Genomic DNA, 14,902 nt, shown 5'->3' with positions numbered 1-14,902 from the left:
GACTGGGGCCTCTTCCAGGATGGTGAAGTTAAATAGTGACCTTCAGTGACCTTCAGGAGGGCTCTGTGAAAAAGAAGAACAGCCATGATGGATAGAGGCAGAAGGCCAAGAAGTCAAGGTGGCCATTTATTCCTCAGAGTCTTGTTCCTCATCTAGGTGGGTGGGCAGGGTGCTGTCACATAGAGATGGTGTGCCAAGTTGTGCTGGGATTCTTCAGCCTCTTGTAGGTAGATCTAAGGCTGGTGGCTACAGTCTGGGGCTGCAGGGCTTTGGCCCAGGGGTTGCCTATGAACTCCACACAGAATCAAACAAAAGAACACCACACCTGAACATATGGTAGTGAAGTAGCTGAAACCAAAGATAAGAGGAAAATCTTCAGATCAGTCAGAGAAATGGACTACCTTGAAAGGAGCAATGCATAGACTGGCAGTTGACTTTTCAGCAGAAACAGTGGAAGCCAGAAGATAATGGAAAAGTGCTGAGAGAAAATAGCTGCCAACCTGGATTCTATACCAGCAAAACTATCCTTCAAGAATTAAAGTAAATAATGACATTTTCAAATAAGCAAAAACTGACTGAATCTGTCACCAGTACTCTCCCAGTACAGGCAGTGGCATCACTAGGGGGATGTAGGGGATACAGACTGGGTGACACTGTCAGTGGGGTGACACCAAAATGACTGTCTACAAAATTTTTGTGCAGTGTGTTTCAGCAGAAATTTATTATTATTTATGAAAGTATCTGTGTAGTTATAATAACAAAAACATTTTTCATAAGCCCAACTTACATGTATCAATATAGCTATCAGGCTAAAACTCTGTGCTAATTTACTTTTTGAACCTTAATGTGCTCCAGTCAGAGCTATCATTATGTCTCAGTTATGATGACGCTTCAGATCACATGGTTCCATCTGCATGTGCTACAAGCAAGTGATATTTTCATTGCTGCTCGTGTTTTTATAGTCACTGATTTTGTAAAATTTTCTGGTGTTTTACCTACAGTGTTGTGGTAATTAGTATGTGTGAACCTATGTTGCCATAGACTGAATTGTGTCTCCCCCCAAAATATCTGTTGTAAACCCTAACCACTGTACTTGTGGTTATAATCCCATCTGGGAATGGGTTACCTTTATTTTGTTAATGAGACAGCATTAGAGCAGGATATGTCTTAGTCATTTGCTTTTGAGATGTAAAAGAGGTTAAGCAAGCAAGCAAAAGAAGCTGAGTTGGGAGAAGAGAGATGCCAGGCCGTGGTGGTGCTGGCCCAGCAGCCAAGCTCAAGGAGGGCAGGGCCCTCCTCCCAGAGCCGGCACCCTGCATTCAGATTTGCAGCCTTCTATACTAACAACAACAAGAACAACATACTAACAACAACAACAACATACTGTGAGATAATACGTTTCTGTTTCTTAAAGCTCTCCCTTGTGCTATTTCTGTTACAGCAGTGCTAGGGAACTAAGGCATATATCAATAGTCTTTTTCATTCTCTTAGCAGCAATTAAAGGACAAGATGGAGAAAAATTTAAAAATGCTTTCACTCAGTTACAAATAATGTAACTAATAATGCTATAATTCAATGTAGAAGGATTTTACAAAACAGTCTTGTCGATAGTATTCATATCATCTAAAAAATAATATTTTTAAGCAATTTACAACTATACTGCATATTATTCTATGATTAAAATTGAAAATAAACATTGCTAAGGATTCTGTATGATCTGGTATGGGAGGAGGCTCATGGGGGTGACACCAACCCTCTTGACACCACTGCTAAAGGAAACAGGAAAGGACATTCTTTAAGGAGAAGGGAATGGTGCAGACGGGGGCTCAGATGATAAGCAATGACAAACACCAACTGTGGGCAAAGCTAAATGGGTGTCAGTCGATTGCATAGAACAGCAGCAACGTTAACAATGCTGGTGTGAGCTCAGCTAAGGATGTGAATGCACAATAGAGACAGCCTGAGTGAGGGAGCAGGTAAAGTGGGTCTCTGCATTGTCCAAGAGAAGTAAAAGTACCGGTTACATTAGCCAGAGATGCATGTTGTGATCTCTGGTGTAAACCAAATAGTACAATTGCAACTATAAAAACCACCCAAAAGATGAAGTTCAGGAGTAAATCTCACTAGGCACACAAAAAACATATGCAAAGAAAACTTGTTGTTGTTGTTATGTGCCGTCGAGTCAAACCCGACTCATAGCGACCCCTCCTTGGGTTTCCAAGGCACTATCACTACGGAAGTAGGATTGCCCAACCTTCCTTCTGAGGAGTGGCTGGTGGGTTTGAACTGCCAGCCGTCTGGTTAGCAGGCAAGTGTCTTAGCCACTATGCTACCAGAGCTCCCGCAAAGAAAACTACAGGACCCTTTTACAAGAAACCAGAAGAGGCCTATGTAAGAGAAGCCTACAGCACGTTGCTGCCAATCTGTCCTGGAAGAAAGCCTGCTGAATGCCCTTTGGAAGCGAGCATGGCCAGACTTCCTCTCATCTACTTTGGTCGTGTGGTCAGGAGGGACGAGTCCCTGGAGAAGGATAGCATGACATCTGTTTCTTGGGGACACAGTTCAATCCATGACAGAAGCCACAGTAAAAATTGGGAAATATTTTGAAATTAATTATGCAAACACTGCATAACCCTTGTGGCTTACAGCAAAAGCCAGGCTAAGAGGGATCTGTGCAGCCTGAAAACACAAATACCAGGAAGGAAGAAAGGTGGACAAGCATTGATCTCAAGAAGGTTTAGGTTCACAGAAAATTGGGCAGAAGGAGGACTGAGACTTGGTCCAGAAAAAGCAGAAAGAGGGTGTCTTCTTTCCCAGAGATTGCCCTACTTTGCTGCTGTGACACAGCGGGTGGCTTCCAAACAGAAATTTATAGTCTCTTTTTTCAGTCACAAAAGGACAAATACGAGACCTCTGTTGTAAAAAGTCAAGAAAAGGGTTTCACAAAAAAAGACATATTCTTTGATGGTTATCTGGGTGGGTGTGGAAGTGAGGGTAAACCACTAACGAGAGGGTAGACACATCCTAACTTGGGTGAAGAAAAGAGAAAAAGAACCAACATTCACTCAGGTTGTGACAGTCCTCGGGCTTGTTTCAGTTCTTACAACAGTTCAGAGTTCTCAGCAGGAGGACCAACCAGGCTCTTCCCTCTTTCTCTCCCTGTCTTCACTTGTACATGTAACACCATCCATCATGAGGTGTTTCTCCACAGTCTTCCTCTTAGACTTCCTTGTGGACGTCTGTTATCTATGACTTTTTGTTAAATAGGACTCTTTCCCACCCAACAGCTCCCCAAGAAGACAAATCTCTGAAAGTCTTCTGTGATATTCAAAAACATTGCCTACCATCCTTTGGGTTCAGGAAAGAGAGAAATTATTTTAAACAAAAAAGAAAGAAAGAAATTAACTTTCTCACTGTTTTGGAGGCTAGACTCTGGGTTGGGATCTTGGCCGTGCCAGTCCCGTCCTTGTTGGTAAGTCTGGGCTGCCCTCTGTTTGTGACCACCGCATGGCATCTGTCTTCCCCAATATGCACCTATCTCTACGTCTCATCTGCTCTTTTCATAACTCAGCAGTGAATCACTCAACGAGCCTGCACTGCTGTGCCTCCATCAGCCTAGCATTAGGTTGCACTGTGGGGAAGGTTTATGTGACATCCATGGCTTTGGGGTTAGGAGACTGTCTTGGTCCTCCAGTGCCTCTCTAACAGAAATACCGCAAGTGGATGGCTTTCACAAATGGACTGATTCTCTTACAGTTTGGGAGGCTAGAAATCTGAGTTCAAAGCGCCAGCTCTAGGGACTGGGTGAAGGCCCTCGGCCTTGACTTCAGCTCTGCCTCTTGCTCCCGGCCCACTGGAGCTGGAGGCATCTCCTAACTCAGGCAGCTGCTGGCTGCTGAGGCTGATAAACCCAAGGTCGACAAGTAAAATAGCACAGTCCCAGGATTATCAAGCAACATGGCAGGCCACTAGTTCAAGTCCAGAGACAGTCCCAAGATCAGCAGACAACATGGCAGGCTGCTGAGTGAAGACTTGGCTGCGTGCAGGGTCCAAAAAGCTCAGGACCTTTCTCAAAGCTTCTCCTTCTATCCTGGAAGCAGACCACGTCCCTAAGGCAGCTACTGAGCTGCTCCAGTAGATCCCACCATGGAGCTGATGACAGTCTCATCATGGGAAGAACTACAGCCAGCTGCCCAGCCACTCAGCCAGGCCCAGCCAAGTTGACACATAACGTTAACTACCACAGGAACCACAACTTTTTTTGGGGGGAGGCGGGTACACCATTCAGTCCATAACAGAAGGGATAATAAAGATGAGAGCAAAACTGTTGGACAGGAGAATACATTCAGAGAGGACATAAACTGAGGGAAAATTTGGTTTTCAAAAATAGATAAACCTCATGTTGTTGTTGTTATGTGCCATCGAGTCGGACCCGAGTCACAGCGACCCCTCCTTGGGTTTCTGAGGCATTATCACTACGGAAGTAGATTGCCCAACCTTCCTTCTGAGGAGTGGCTGGTGGGTTTGAACCGCCTCATGAGTCTGATCTAAAAAAAAAAAAAAGGGAAGAAAACAAACAAGACAGAAATGAAAAGGGCATCACTGGAGACCATACAGATGATGTGAGAGATTTCATGAGCCCTTTATCGTGACGCACTTAAAAAGCAGGCATCAGGGGCAATTCTTGGACAAAGATGACTTGTTCCAGCTGGTCCAAGATGAAACAGAACATCTGGAAAATCCTAAGAAACTGATCCCGTGATTTGGAGTTAGTCTAAGCACTTGAAAAACTCAAGGCCCACTCGTTTTTTCTGGTGAATCCTGCCTAATGTCTACAGTAGAAATAGTAAGCTTCTTCCATCCCTGCAGAGGGCGGAGGAGCCACGACTCTGAGGGGCTTCCCGAGGGGCTCCCTGAGGCTCCTGCAGGCTCCCTCTTCCCTCCTGTGCCTTAGGGACTGCACATCCCAGCTCTGGGAGGGGAGCCCGCGGACACACTGAGTGTCCCCTGACAGGGCTGGCTCTCACTAGGACCTTAGGCACACTGGAAAAGCCAGTTCATCAGGAATAACTGTGAACACTCCGGGCTGAGAGAGGGGACAGGAGTATGGCTGCTAACGTCTATCATCTGAGCTCTCCACGTGGTTGCGTTTGTGAAACTGAGCTAGGCCTCATCAGGAATCGGGAGGGTGGGAAATGGAAACCACGCCCCCGCGAATGGCTGAGAGGTCATGGACTCGGGATGCTTGCATGTACCTGGGGGCAGGAGGACATGGTTCTTGTGCAGTCCCCTTGGAAGCTGGCTCGTTCTGGGGGAGGAAAGTGCCTCCTGCCCACACAGGACAGAGCCCCCACTGGCTCCCCACAGCCCTTGGCCACTGGAAGAGAAAAGTGCCTCGCAAACCTGGGTAGGATGTGAGTGTAAACTGGGTGGAGTCCAGCAGGACCTGGCCGGTCACCCTCCAGGGCCTCCTTCAAGCCTCGCTCTCCACAGTGGGCCTCGAGAAGTCCTTGGGGTGTGTCTACCAGGCTGTGCAGAACCAAGGGCAGGTGTTGGGGCCTCAGTGTGGGGAGGGGGCCCTGGGGCGTGGCTGGGAGGCCACCCTCACTGCGTCCCTCTCCCCCAGGCCCTGGCTGCAACTGCACCTCCTGGCAATCAGATAAGAGGAGCTGGTGACACTGTCTTTCCACTCGAGTGGCTCTCAGAGGTGCCTCTGAAGTCCCAGTGATCCGGGGCAGCCCCAACCTGCCTGAGCCGAGCATGTGGGGAGCCCACACCTCTGCCCCCCTGCCCGCTCCCCGCCCACCTCAGCCTCTGCTCTGGTGGGCTGGGCACCCTGGCCAGGACTGGAGGGTGCAAGTGAGAGAGCATGCAGACCCAGCCAAAGCTGGGCCACAATGGGGTGACAGTTGACCAGCTTCAGCAGTCGGGGTACGTGGGGGCTCCCTAAAGACTCCCCACCCCCTCAACTTTCCCAAACCTCAGCATCCTGTCAAGGACTCAAAGGACCGTCTGTCCATCCATCCACACTGAGCTACCTGACCCATGACCAGAGAGAGGGCCTTACTCCGCAGGTACCCCTCCAGCTCCCGCTGGGCCCCACGCTGCCCCTCATAGCTTCTGTGTCAGCCTGGTCAACAGCTCTGCTCCCACCCCTAATGGTGACAGCCCTTTCACACCCTGATGCCATCCTGCAGTTTTCCTGCTGGGGGCCTTGGCCAGCCGCCCCCTCCCCTATCCAGCAGGCCCTGACCTGGCCAGCCCCACCCCAACTCCATCCAGCAGGTCCTGACCTGGCCCCCTCTCACCCTGTCCAACAGGCCCTGACATGGCCAGCCCCACCCTCACCCCATTCAGGAGGTCCTGACCTGGCCCCCTTTCATCCCATCCAATGGGCCTTGACCTGGCCAGCCCCGCCTCCATTCCATCCAGCAGGCCCTGACCTGGCCCCCTCCCACACCATCCAGCAGGCTCTGACTTGGGATCCCAGGTGAAGTTGGGCTCTCCATCAGGCTGTCCACCCTCCTCATCCCATAAGACCTTGGCCTTTTCTTGCAAAGATGTTCCCCCCCCCCCCAGTCCCATCTCTGCAGACCAAGGGTAGGGAGCTTTGGCTGGGTATGCCAAAGTCTGGGGCAGGGAGCCCCTCCAGTGACCCTGGATGCCCCCAGCAAGTTCAGACACTCACTTGCCCATCAGTGATGACACATGTGAGTCACGGTGAAGTGGGGGGGGGACGACTGAATCATGAAGGAGGTCTTCAGGCATGGCTTGATCAGGGCTCCAGCTCCACTCGCCACAGTCTCTCCTCACCAAGCTGGCTTGATTTCCAGCTGGGAGCACAGGTCCAGGCCTTGTGATCTGAATCCTGCAAAACGAGTCCAGAAAACGAGGGCCAGCTCCTGGCTTTCCAAGAGGCACTTTGATAGGGTAGTGGTTAAGGCATTTGGCTGCTAATCAAAAGGTCAGTGGTTTGAACCCACCAGCTGCTCTGTCAATGGAAGATTCACAGCCTTGGCAACCCAATAGGAGTCCGTAAGAGTCAGAATCAACTTGAAGGCAGTGAGTTGGCCTTTGGTTTTTTAGGGAGGAGGGAAACAGATACTTTGTGTCCCTGCCCTGACAGAAGTGAGAAGTGAGGCCAGGGGGCCCAGCACCCCTGAGAGATCACAACGGCCTTAGCCAAACCTGTCCTGGTGGGAGGTGGGAGTAGAACCGAGAGGTGTGGAGATGAGGAGGGGGCTGGGTGTGGCCAGGGAATGGCCTTTGCTAACTACTGTTCCCAGCCTGGCCAGCCTGGAGCTCTAGGAGGCCAGCTGGGTCCTGCTTAGCTCTGAGAGCTGGGACACCCACCCTGGGTGCTCGTGTGTGGGACTGGCAAGGAGAATTACACACCCCTGGGGTGAGAAGTGCTAATGGACTTTAGAGCCAGGCCCTCCCAGTGCACCCCCTTGAAGGGGCCTGGGAGCCAACTGCCGATACAAGCAACATGTGTGTGTATGTGGGCAACAGCAGAGGGGGCTTAAAGCAGGCAGGGGTCTGGGAAGCCTGGGCTGGGGCCACTTTGGGGGAAGGGCAAGGCTGAGGGCTCAAGGTCAGAGGTCAGCTCCAGGAAAGGATGAGCGACAGAGCCCACTTTGGACACAAAGACTCAAGGACTTGTTCAGGGAGGAGGCAGCCAAACCTGAGGACTCAGTGGCCCTGGGCAGCCCTGCCTGGCTGCCCCTGTCCCTGGGGTGATCAGCAGAAGAGACTGCTAGGCCCCATGCAGGTGAGCCCACACCCTTCGGGCTCCCAGCCCACTGGACAACTATCCTCCATGGCAGACACGGGCCCCCCCACCAGGGCAGTGTGTCCAACTGGTGGTGGGGGGCAGTGCCTTGCAGATTGGCTCTTGGGCTGTCCTGACCTGGGGGACCCACTCCCGCCTGGCTGTCTTGCTATGCATCCCTGCCCCTGCTGCTGAGCTGGTCTGGGTGACCTTTTGGGGCCCCAGACCTGGAGCCACCTGCAGGGTGCAGTCCTTGGTCCTGGAGTGCCAGGGTGCCCCTTTCCTCAGTGATGGCTGGCTTGGCCCTGGCCCAAATGGGCACCGTTCCCTGGCAGTGTCCAGGGTGGCTGTCCCAGCTCTCAGAGCTGAGCGGGACCCAGCTGGTCTCCTAGAGCTCCAGGCTGGCCAGCCTGGGGACAGTGGTTAGCAAAGGCCATTCCCTGGCCACAGGGTGGCCCACACAGGGAGATGGGTGATGTCCATCTGGACTGCAGGTGTTGGGAAGAGGGCAGAGAGAACTAGGGTGCAGACTGGAGATGTGGGTGGGGGAAGGGCTGCACAGAGGGAGGGCCTGCAGTAGGACTCCAGAGGCCTGAGGAGTCCAGGCTGTGGGACGACTGCTCCCACCACTGGGCTCATCTGCCTTACTGGGAAGAGCCTGGCTGGGGGGAAGGCAGCCGGAGCCCAAGCCCCGCCCAAAGCCACCACTGCCTGTTGGAGAAAGGCCGGGGCTGCTGTCAGAGCTGCTATGGAGCGTGGGTGGGGGAGGCAGGCCGCCCCAGTCTTGGTGACACGTGGGACATGGGGCAAGAATGGAAACAGTGAGTGTGGCTGGCTCGGGTGGGTGTCGGCCTCATGGGAGGGTGAGGTGCGAAATGCTGACTTGGCAGGGCCACTGCGCGGCTCCAGGTTCCTGTCTGAGCAGGTGGTCGCTGGTGCCTGAGTGACGGTGGGCTGCCTCCAGCCGGGGCACCTCTTCCTCTCTGTGCACTCCGGCTCTTGCCTGGAAGCCCGGCCGCACTAGCCGGGCAGCTCTTGGTTACGTTAGTGTTTTCCATACCGTCTGTGCTCTGGAGTCATTTAAGATACTTGATGTTAAGATACTTGATGTTTTCGAGCCTTTTCGCTTTACAGAGAGAGTGGAGGAAGTACAGCACGTTCCAGTTGCCCCTCCTGCCAGACTGTTCTCGGCTAGGGATGGCTTGTGTGGGCGTGATACATTGTAACCCTCGATGAACAGATATGGTTACGTTGTTATTAACTAAAGCCCAGAGTTACCCCACCCAAAGGGGATGCTGCAGAGTGCTGTGGGTTTTGACAAAAGGGTCGTGTCACATGTCCACTATTACAGCATCCTGTACACAGCTTCCCTGGCCGGGCCAGCTTGACACGACACTAAGGAGCCCCATGGTAGCTTTGGGGACAGCGGCTTGTCCTCAGTCTCCCTTGTACTTCCCACAGGACTTGAAGCGAACCATCCATCCAAGGAGCCCTGGTCCCCTGTCAGAGGAAACAGTGTTCGCATCATATCTAACCCTTTTCCACGAGCAGAGCTGATAGGATTTTTCAAATGGCGAAAAAAAGAATGCGTTCACACTATTTTCCATTTCAAACAAAATTACATTTTTTTTTTTTTTTTTGGTTAACTTTTGACTTTTATACTTACGGTAAATATCTTGGTTCCTCACAATAACAAAATCAATTATCTGACTTATTTTACAGTCAGTATGCACCACCAACTCTACTGACGGTGATACTACCACGTGGAGTTGAGAGGAGGAGGCCATTGATGTGTGTGCCCATGACCATGGTGTAAAGTTACGCCTCCATGTCAGCTCAGCTGGAAACGTTCTTTGCTTGTGGTGGGTATGTGACCAACAAGACACACAGTTAACTCCATCCGTTTGTTGGGAACTTTCAGGGATGGTTCTTTGGACTTCTTTGAGCACGTGAAGACACTTCCTCGATTTCACTGTAAAGCTGCCCTAACCAGGAACACGCAGAGAAGACCTTCCCCCTCCCACCCTGGTCTCCGACCACCTGTACCTTGTTGCTTCACACTCGGCTGCTGACAGAAAGGTTAGGGTTCACATTCACCGAGAGGTGCCTCAGAAGACAGCCCTGGCCGTCTGCTTCCACAAGAGCAGCCATGGAACACTGATACACATGGGCCCGCCACGGGTCGGAGCTGACACGATCTGGCACGTGTGGGCCCGCCACGAGTCGGAGCTGACGTGAGGACAGCTATTCATCCTTCCATTGTATCTCTTCACAAGCAAACACATTGGTGGTCCTCTAGCCCCCCACCCTTCCTCTCTCCGCTGGGCTGCCCATCTCAGAAGTCCCTCTGTCTGTGCTCAGGGAACTTGAGGGCTCCGACAAGTTCCCTCCTCCACTCCGGGGCTTTAGCTCTTGCACATCTGGCTTGTGGGCTCCTCCCGCTTGTATTTTTGCCCATGACCTGGGGAGGTGTTTCTGTGGGGGCTTGACTGTCTGAAGGGTCACAGCCTCCGCGACGGGGCTGGAGGGGGCCCAGTCTGCCTTCCAATCAGCACGTCCACTGATGGGGCGCAGGCAGGCCTCTTTCCCCAGAGCCTCGGCTAGGTGAGAAATGACACCTGGGTGGTTTTAATTCGCAGTTTCTTATTATGAGTAATATTGAACATCTTTTAATTCATGGTACACACCTGTCTCTGCAGGAATGTGTCTCTATGTATATGAGTCTCTATTAGTCTACATTTTTATTTTGTTTATTTTTTGTGAGCTGCCGGGGCACAGTGCCTGCTCACATCCCTCATGGGCTTTTGGCCCTGCCTGTGTTTCTGGGGTTGGCCGTTTCGTGTGAGGAGGGTTAGGCTTTTGTGGGATGTACTACAAGGAGTCCCCCAGCCACACAAACACTTTTTTTTTTCCATCGAGAGAGTTCAACGTGTCCATCTGTGCTCTGGCAGCCTCTGGAGTGTGAGTCATGTTTAGGGGAGGTGTTCCCTCCCAAATACAAAGGAATGCACCCATTTGCTCTGACTGCTGACTTGGTGTCAGTCTTTGATACGTGTACGTCTGCTGCCTTTGGGATTTGTGCTGGGGTCCGGTGTCACATGTAGGTCCAAGCTAAGCCTTTCCTGCGCAGTTACCAGTGTCCCTATGTGACTTACTCAAAAGCCTGTGTTTCCCCCATGCGTGTGGGAGCCGCCAGCACCATTGCCCAGGCTACCCTTCCTGCGGCTAGCTGATCTAGTTACAGGAAGTTTTGTCGGGGAAGGCAGACTGTCTTCACTCTGAGTTTTCTCAAGTGTTACTGACTTGTTTCTTTTTCCATATGAAGTTTGTAATGAGCCTGTCTTGTTCCGGAAATGCGGATTTTTATTAGGATCTTGGTAAACCAACCAACACTGGCAGGAAGTGACAGCTCTACAATGTTGACTCAGCTCAGCCCAGACGTGTGTTTCCACTGACGGGGCTTGGTGCGGGTGGGAGTTCTCGCAGGCGATTTGCACCTGTCTTGGTGAACTTGCCTCCTGGCACTTTCTCTTTCCTGCTGCTTAGCCGAGTGGGGATGCAGGAGAGGCGTTTTTTTTTTCTGAAGCTAACGGTCACAATCTTTGCTTGACTAAGCCTCCGTATGGCTTGTGGCGGTTTTTCCCTAGAGCCAATGGGCTTTTTGGAATGGCCAGTGTCCCTCTGGTGCCAGGTCTCAGCCAGCCCTGTCTCGCTTGAACCTCCAGGACCATGTGTAGATGGTGGTGGCATCTCTGTTCTGTCTCTTGCCTCAGGCACCAGACATGATGGGGGTGTGGGGGTGTGTGTCTGAGCACCTTGGAGAGGCTGCTACACCACGTGTGTGTGGAGGGTGAGGCTTGAGGGGCGGTTCGCTGCAGTTGTCAAGGACACAGGCCAAGGCCTGGCCAGCATCACGGATCCCTCCCCGAGTCGAGTGTCTGGGAGACGGGAGCACCCTGTCCCCAAGATGGTTGCGTCCTGCTCTTCTTACCTGGCTGTCTAGGCCCCAGGCCTGCTCTGGAGGGACCTCAGGAGGGGGACTGGAACAGGGCAGATGACAATTCACAGGACACCAGGGCAGGCTCATGTGGTCAGGGGCGGGGGCCCTGGGCTCAGAGCCGGGATGTCCAAGAGATTTCATACTTTGGGGTATGTGGTGTGGGGGACCGTGGAGCAAGGTCAAAGAGGCCTCCAAGGGGACAGGGAGGGGCCTGAACCTGGGTCTGACTCAGCTGGGGCTTCAGGGGCCATGACCTTCTCCCCTGGACCTCAGCTCACTCAGAGGCAGGCTGCCTCCCCCTCCCCCTCCCCACAATCACCCTAAGGGATGGACTAGGGCTTTTGGCAAGATTCCATTACTATTTAATTATAACATAGAATAGAACAGAGCCTAGTGGGGAGCAGCTGTGAGCCTACCACTCCAGGAGTGCTGCCCCCAGGGTGGGGGCCTTGACACCCACTGAGAGTTGGCTGTGTGCAGATGAGGTGAGGAGCTACCAGTCTGGCCACTGCCCCCACTTCCTGAGGGCATCTAGCAGCACCAGTTACCCATCCTTGGATGAGCAGTGGGGCTGCAGCCCTTCCATGACTGGCACGCCCCCGGCGCCTTCCTTGCAGCCTCTGGGCACAGCGCCTGCCTTGCCCATGTGAGGAGTTGGCCTGCCCAGCCGACTGGGTATTAGCAGCTATTACCGGCAGCTCTGTCCACATGGAGCCTGCGGCTGAGGCTGTCCCGTCTCAAGTCCTGGCTCCTCACCATGTGGGGGCAGTGGCACCACTGGTCACCCAGGCTCACGGTGGCTGCTGTGATGCGTCCAGTGTGATGTGGCCTCAGTGCAGAGCAGGGACAGGGTAGTGGCCAGGGAATAGGCTCACACTTCAAGTGGTCCCACTGTTCCTTGCCCTGAATGCTTTCCTGAGGGATGAGCCAGCCCCTAGCTTGAGGTAGGGGCCTCAAGGCCATGGGGATCCGAGGCTAGTGGTCAGAGGGGCCAGGAGCAGTGAGTGTCGTCAAGCCTCAGAGGCCGGAGTCCCTGCAGGCCATCGGCCGAGCCTCTGCGGCCCTCGGGGGCCACGCTGCCAGGAAAGACGATGGTGGCATACTCAGTCTGCCCAGGGGAGCAGGTGGTGGGGGGCTCTGGGGTCTTCTCCCGCCGCTGGAAGTCCAGCTCGCCGTAGTCCACGGTGAACACGGGCACAGCCGAGGGATCCCCCTTCTTTCCGGAGAAGAGGGAAGGGGAAGTCAGCCACTTCTCTGAGTGGTTGCTGGGACCGTGCACCTGAGCGGCACCCGGGCATAGCACAGCCGCCAGGCGACCCAGACCCCACCCCACTCCCTGCCAGCCACCAAGTGTGAGGGTGTCACACACATTCACACATGCTCACACCTGTGCACACACACTTACCACACACTCATACATGTGTGCACAGAGCTGCTCACACAACACACACACATGTGTACACATTCCCCCACATGCATGTACCAGTATGCATAGTCGTTCACCTGCTGAGACAATGCATGCACCATACCTACTCAGCCACATGCCCACAATGTGTGCACACATGTGTAGACATGGGGATGTGTACATGCTCACCCACATGCAGGCACACATGCTAACAACATGTGCACACAGAGGTGCACACATGGATCCATACATGCTCACACATGTACATACAGCACTCACACACATATGGGCACACACAAGAACACACATGCTCATAAACTCACACTGGGCCATGGGAAGGTGGTGGCTGCTGTGTGTGGCCTGGCTGGAATCTGGGGGTGAGGTCTTCTCTCTTGGCACCACCCCAGTGGGTGAACCGTGGGGTCAGCAGTACAGCTGGAGGTGTCAGGAACCCAAGGGGAGGCCTACCCAGGGGCCCAGTCCAGGGAGGTCCCCATGTCCCACACACAAAGACCTCATCAATGACCCAATGTCTCTGAGCTCTGAAAGGTCTGCTCCTGTGGACTTTCACATCTAGCTCCCAGCTAAGCGGCCACCCCAACCTTGTCCTACCCAGCTGTGTGACAGGGATTGGGGGAGGGAAATGGCCTATCCTGCCTGGCCTCAGCACCCCCTCCCCTAACAGATGTCCACAGACACACATGCACACATACACACATGTGCACACATGCATACATCACAAACCTTTACATACCCAACCACACAAGACACACATGTACACACATGCATGAAACATACAGCCTTCACACAATGTGCAGACACTCATGCACACGTGTATACATATGCACAAATGTGCAATACACATAGCACTCAAAGCACACACATGCATACACAGACACACACATGCACACATGTGCCCAACACTCATCTTTATATGCACACATACACAGACTAATGTGCATTTGTGCACACACATGCACACATGTGCACAGCAAAGTCTTCACAAGTATATGCATACACACATGCATTTGTACATATGTGCACCTGACAACGCATGTGTACACACACACACACACATGCTCTCCATGACAGCATGGCCCCAGTGTCCTGGAAGTGGCAGGTGAGCCCAGGAGGCATCAGGATATGGGGGCTGGAGGCTGCTTGGAGCTGGAGTCCCAGGCTGCAGTCCTTCTGAGGCTGCCCACCCTCTGCCAGCCCCACCGCTTGTCCCCCTGCAAAGCCAGGCACACAGGGAGCAGTATGATGGCAGGAGGGGAAGGGGACTCACCAGAGGCTCACCGCTGCTCTGTGCTCTGTCAGTCCCTGCAGGGGAACATGTGTGTCAGACGCAGAAGTGCTGAGGGGCGTTTAGCCGAGGCCCCTTCCCTGAGTGCTCCGCCCACCTGTCCTAGGGGCTCTACGTCCCACTTCCTGACAATCTGGCTAACCCACCCCCTGCAGCCACATAGACTAAGAGCCCCTCATCCACATTTGCTCTCAGAGCAACTGTTTGGGGGCAGCTGTGTGCTTCTGAAGCTGGGCCAGGGGCCTGGATGTCCATGTCTCAGTGTTCTCCTGCAAGGTCAGAGCATGCAGAGTCAGGGTGTGTGTGTGTGTGTGTGTCGCTCACAGAGCCCCTCGTCCGTGGTCAGGGTGAGTGTGGGGTGTGTGTGAGGCGCTCACGGAGCCCCTCGTCCGTGGTCAGGGTGAGTGTGGGGTGTGTGTG

General features: G+C 53.2%; 1 protein-coding gene across 1 annotated transcript in view; it reads right to left on the bottom strand.

Annotated features, from left to right (window-relative positions):
• Positions 1-12,753: 12,753 nt before the first annotated feature.
• Positions 12,754-14,902, bottom strand: part of PDCD1 (programmed cell death 1) — an 11,813-nt gene continuing 9,664 nt past the window's right edge. The window contains exons 4-5 of the mRNA XM_007943224.1: positions 14,465-14,499; positions 12,754-12,987 (exon numbers count right to left, since the gene is read on the bottom strand). Of these exons, the coding sequence (XP_007941415.1) occupies positions 12,754-12,987; positions 14,465-14,499 (269 nt within the window). The remainder of the gene's footprint in view (positions 12,988-14,464; positions 14,500-14,902) is intronic.

Source organism: Orycteropus afer, unplaced genomic scaffold (genome assembly GCF_000298275.1).
Source record: "Orycteropus afer afer isolate SDZICR_OR568_19922 unplaced genomic scaffold, OryAfe1.0 scaffold00006, whole genome shotgun sequence".
NCBI classification, from domain to species: Eukaryota; Metazoa; Chordata; class Mammalia; order Tubulidentata; family Orycteropodidae; genus Orycteropus; species Orycteropus afer.
This window is presented reverse-complemented; position numbering and strand designations above follow the sequence as displayed.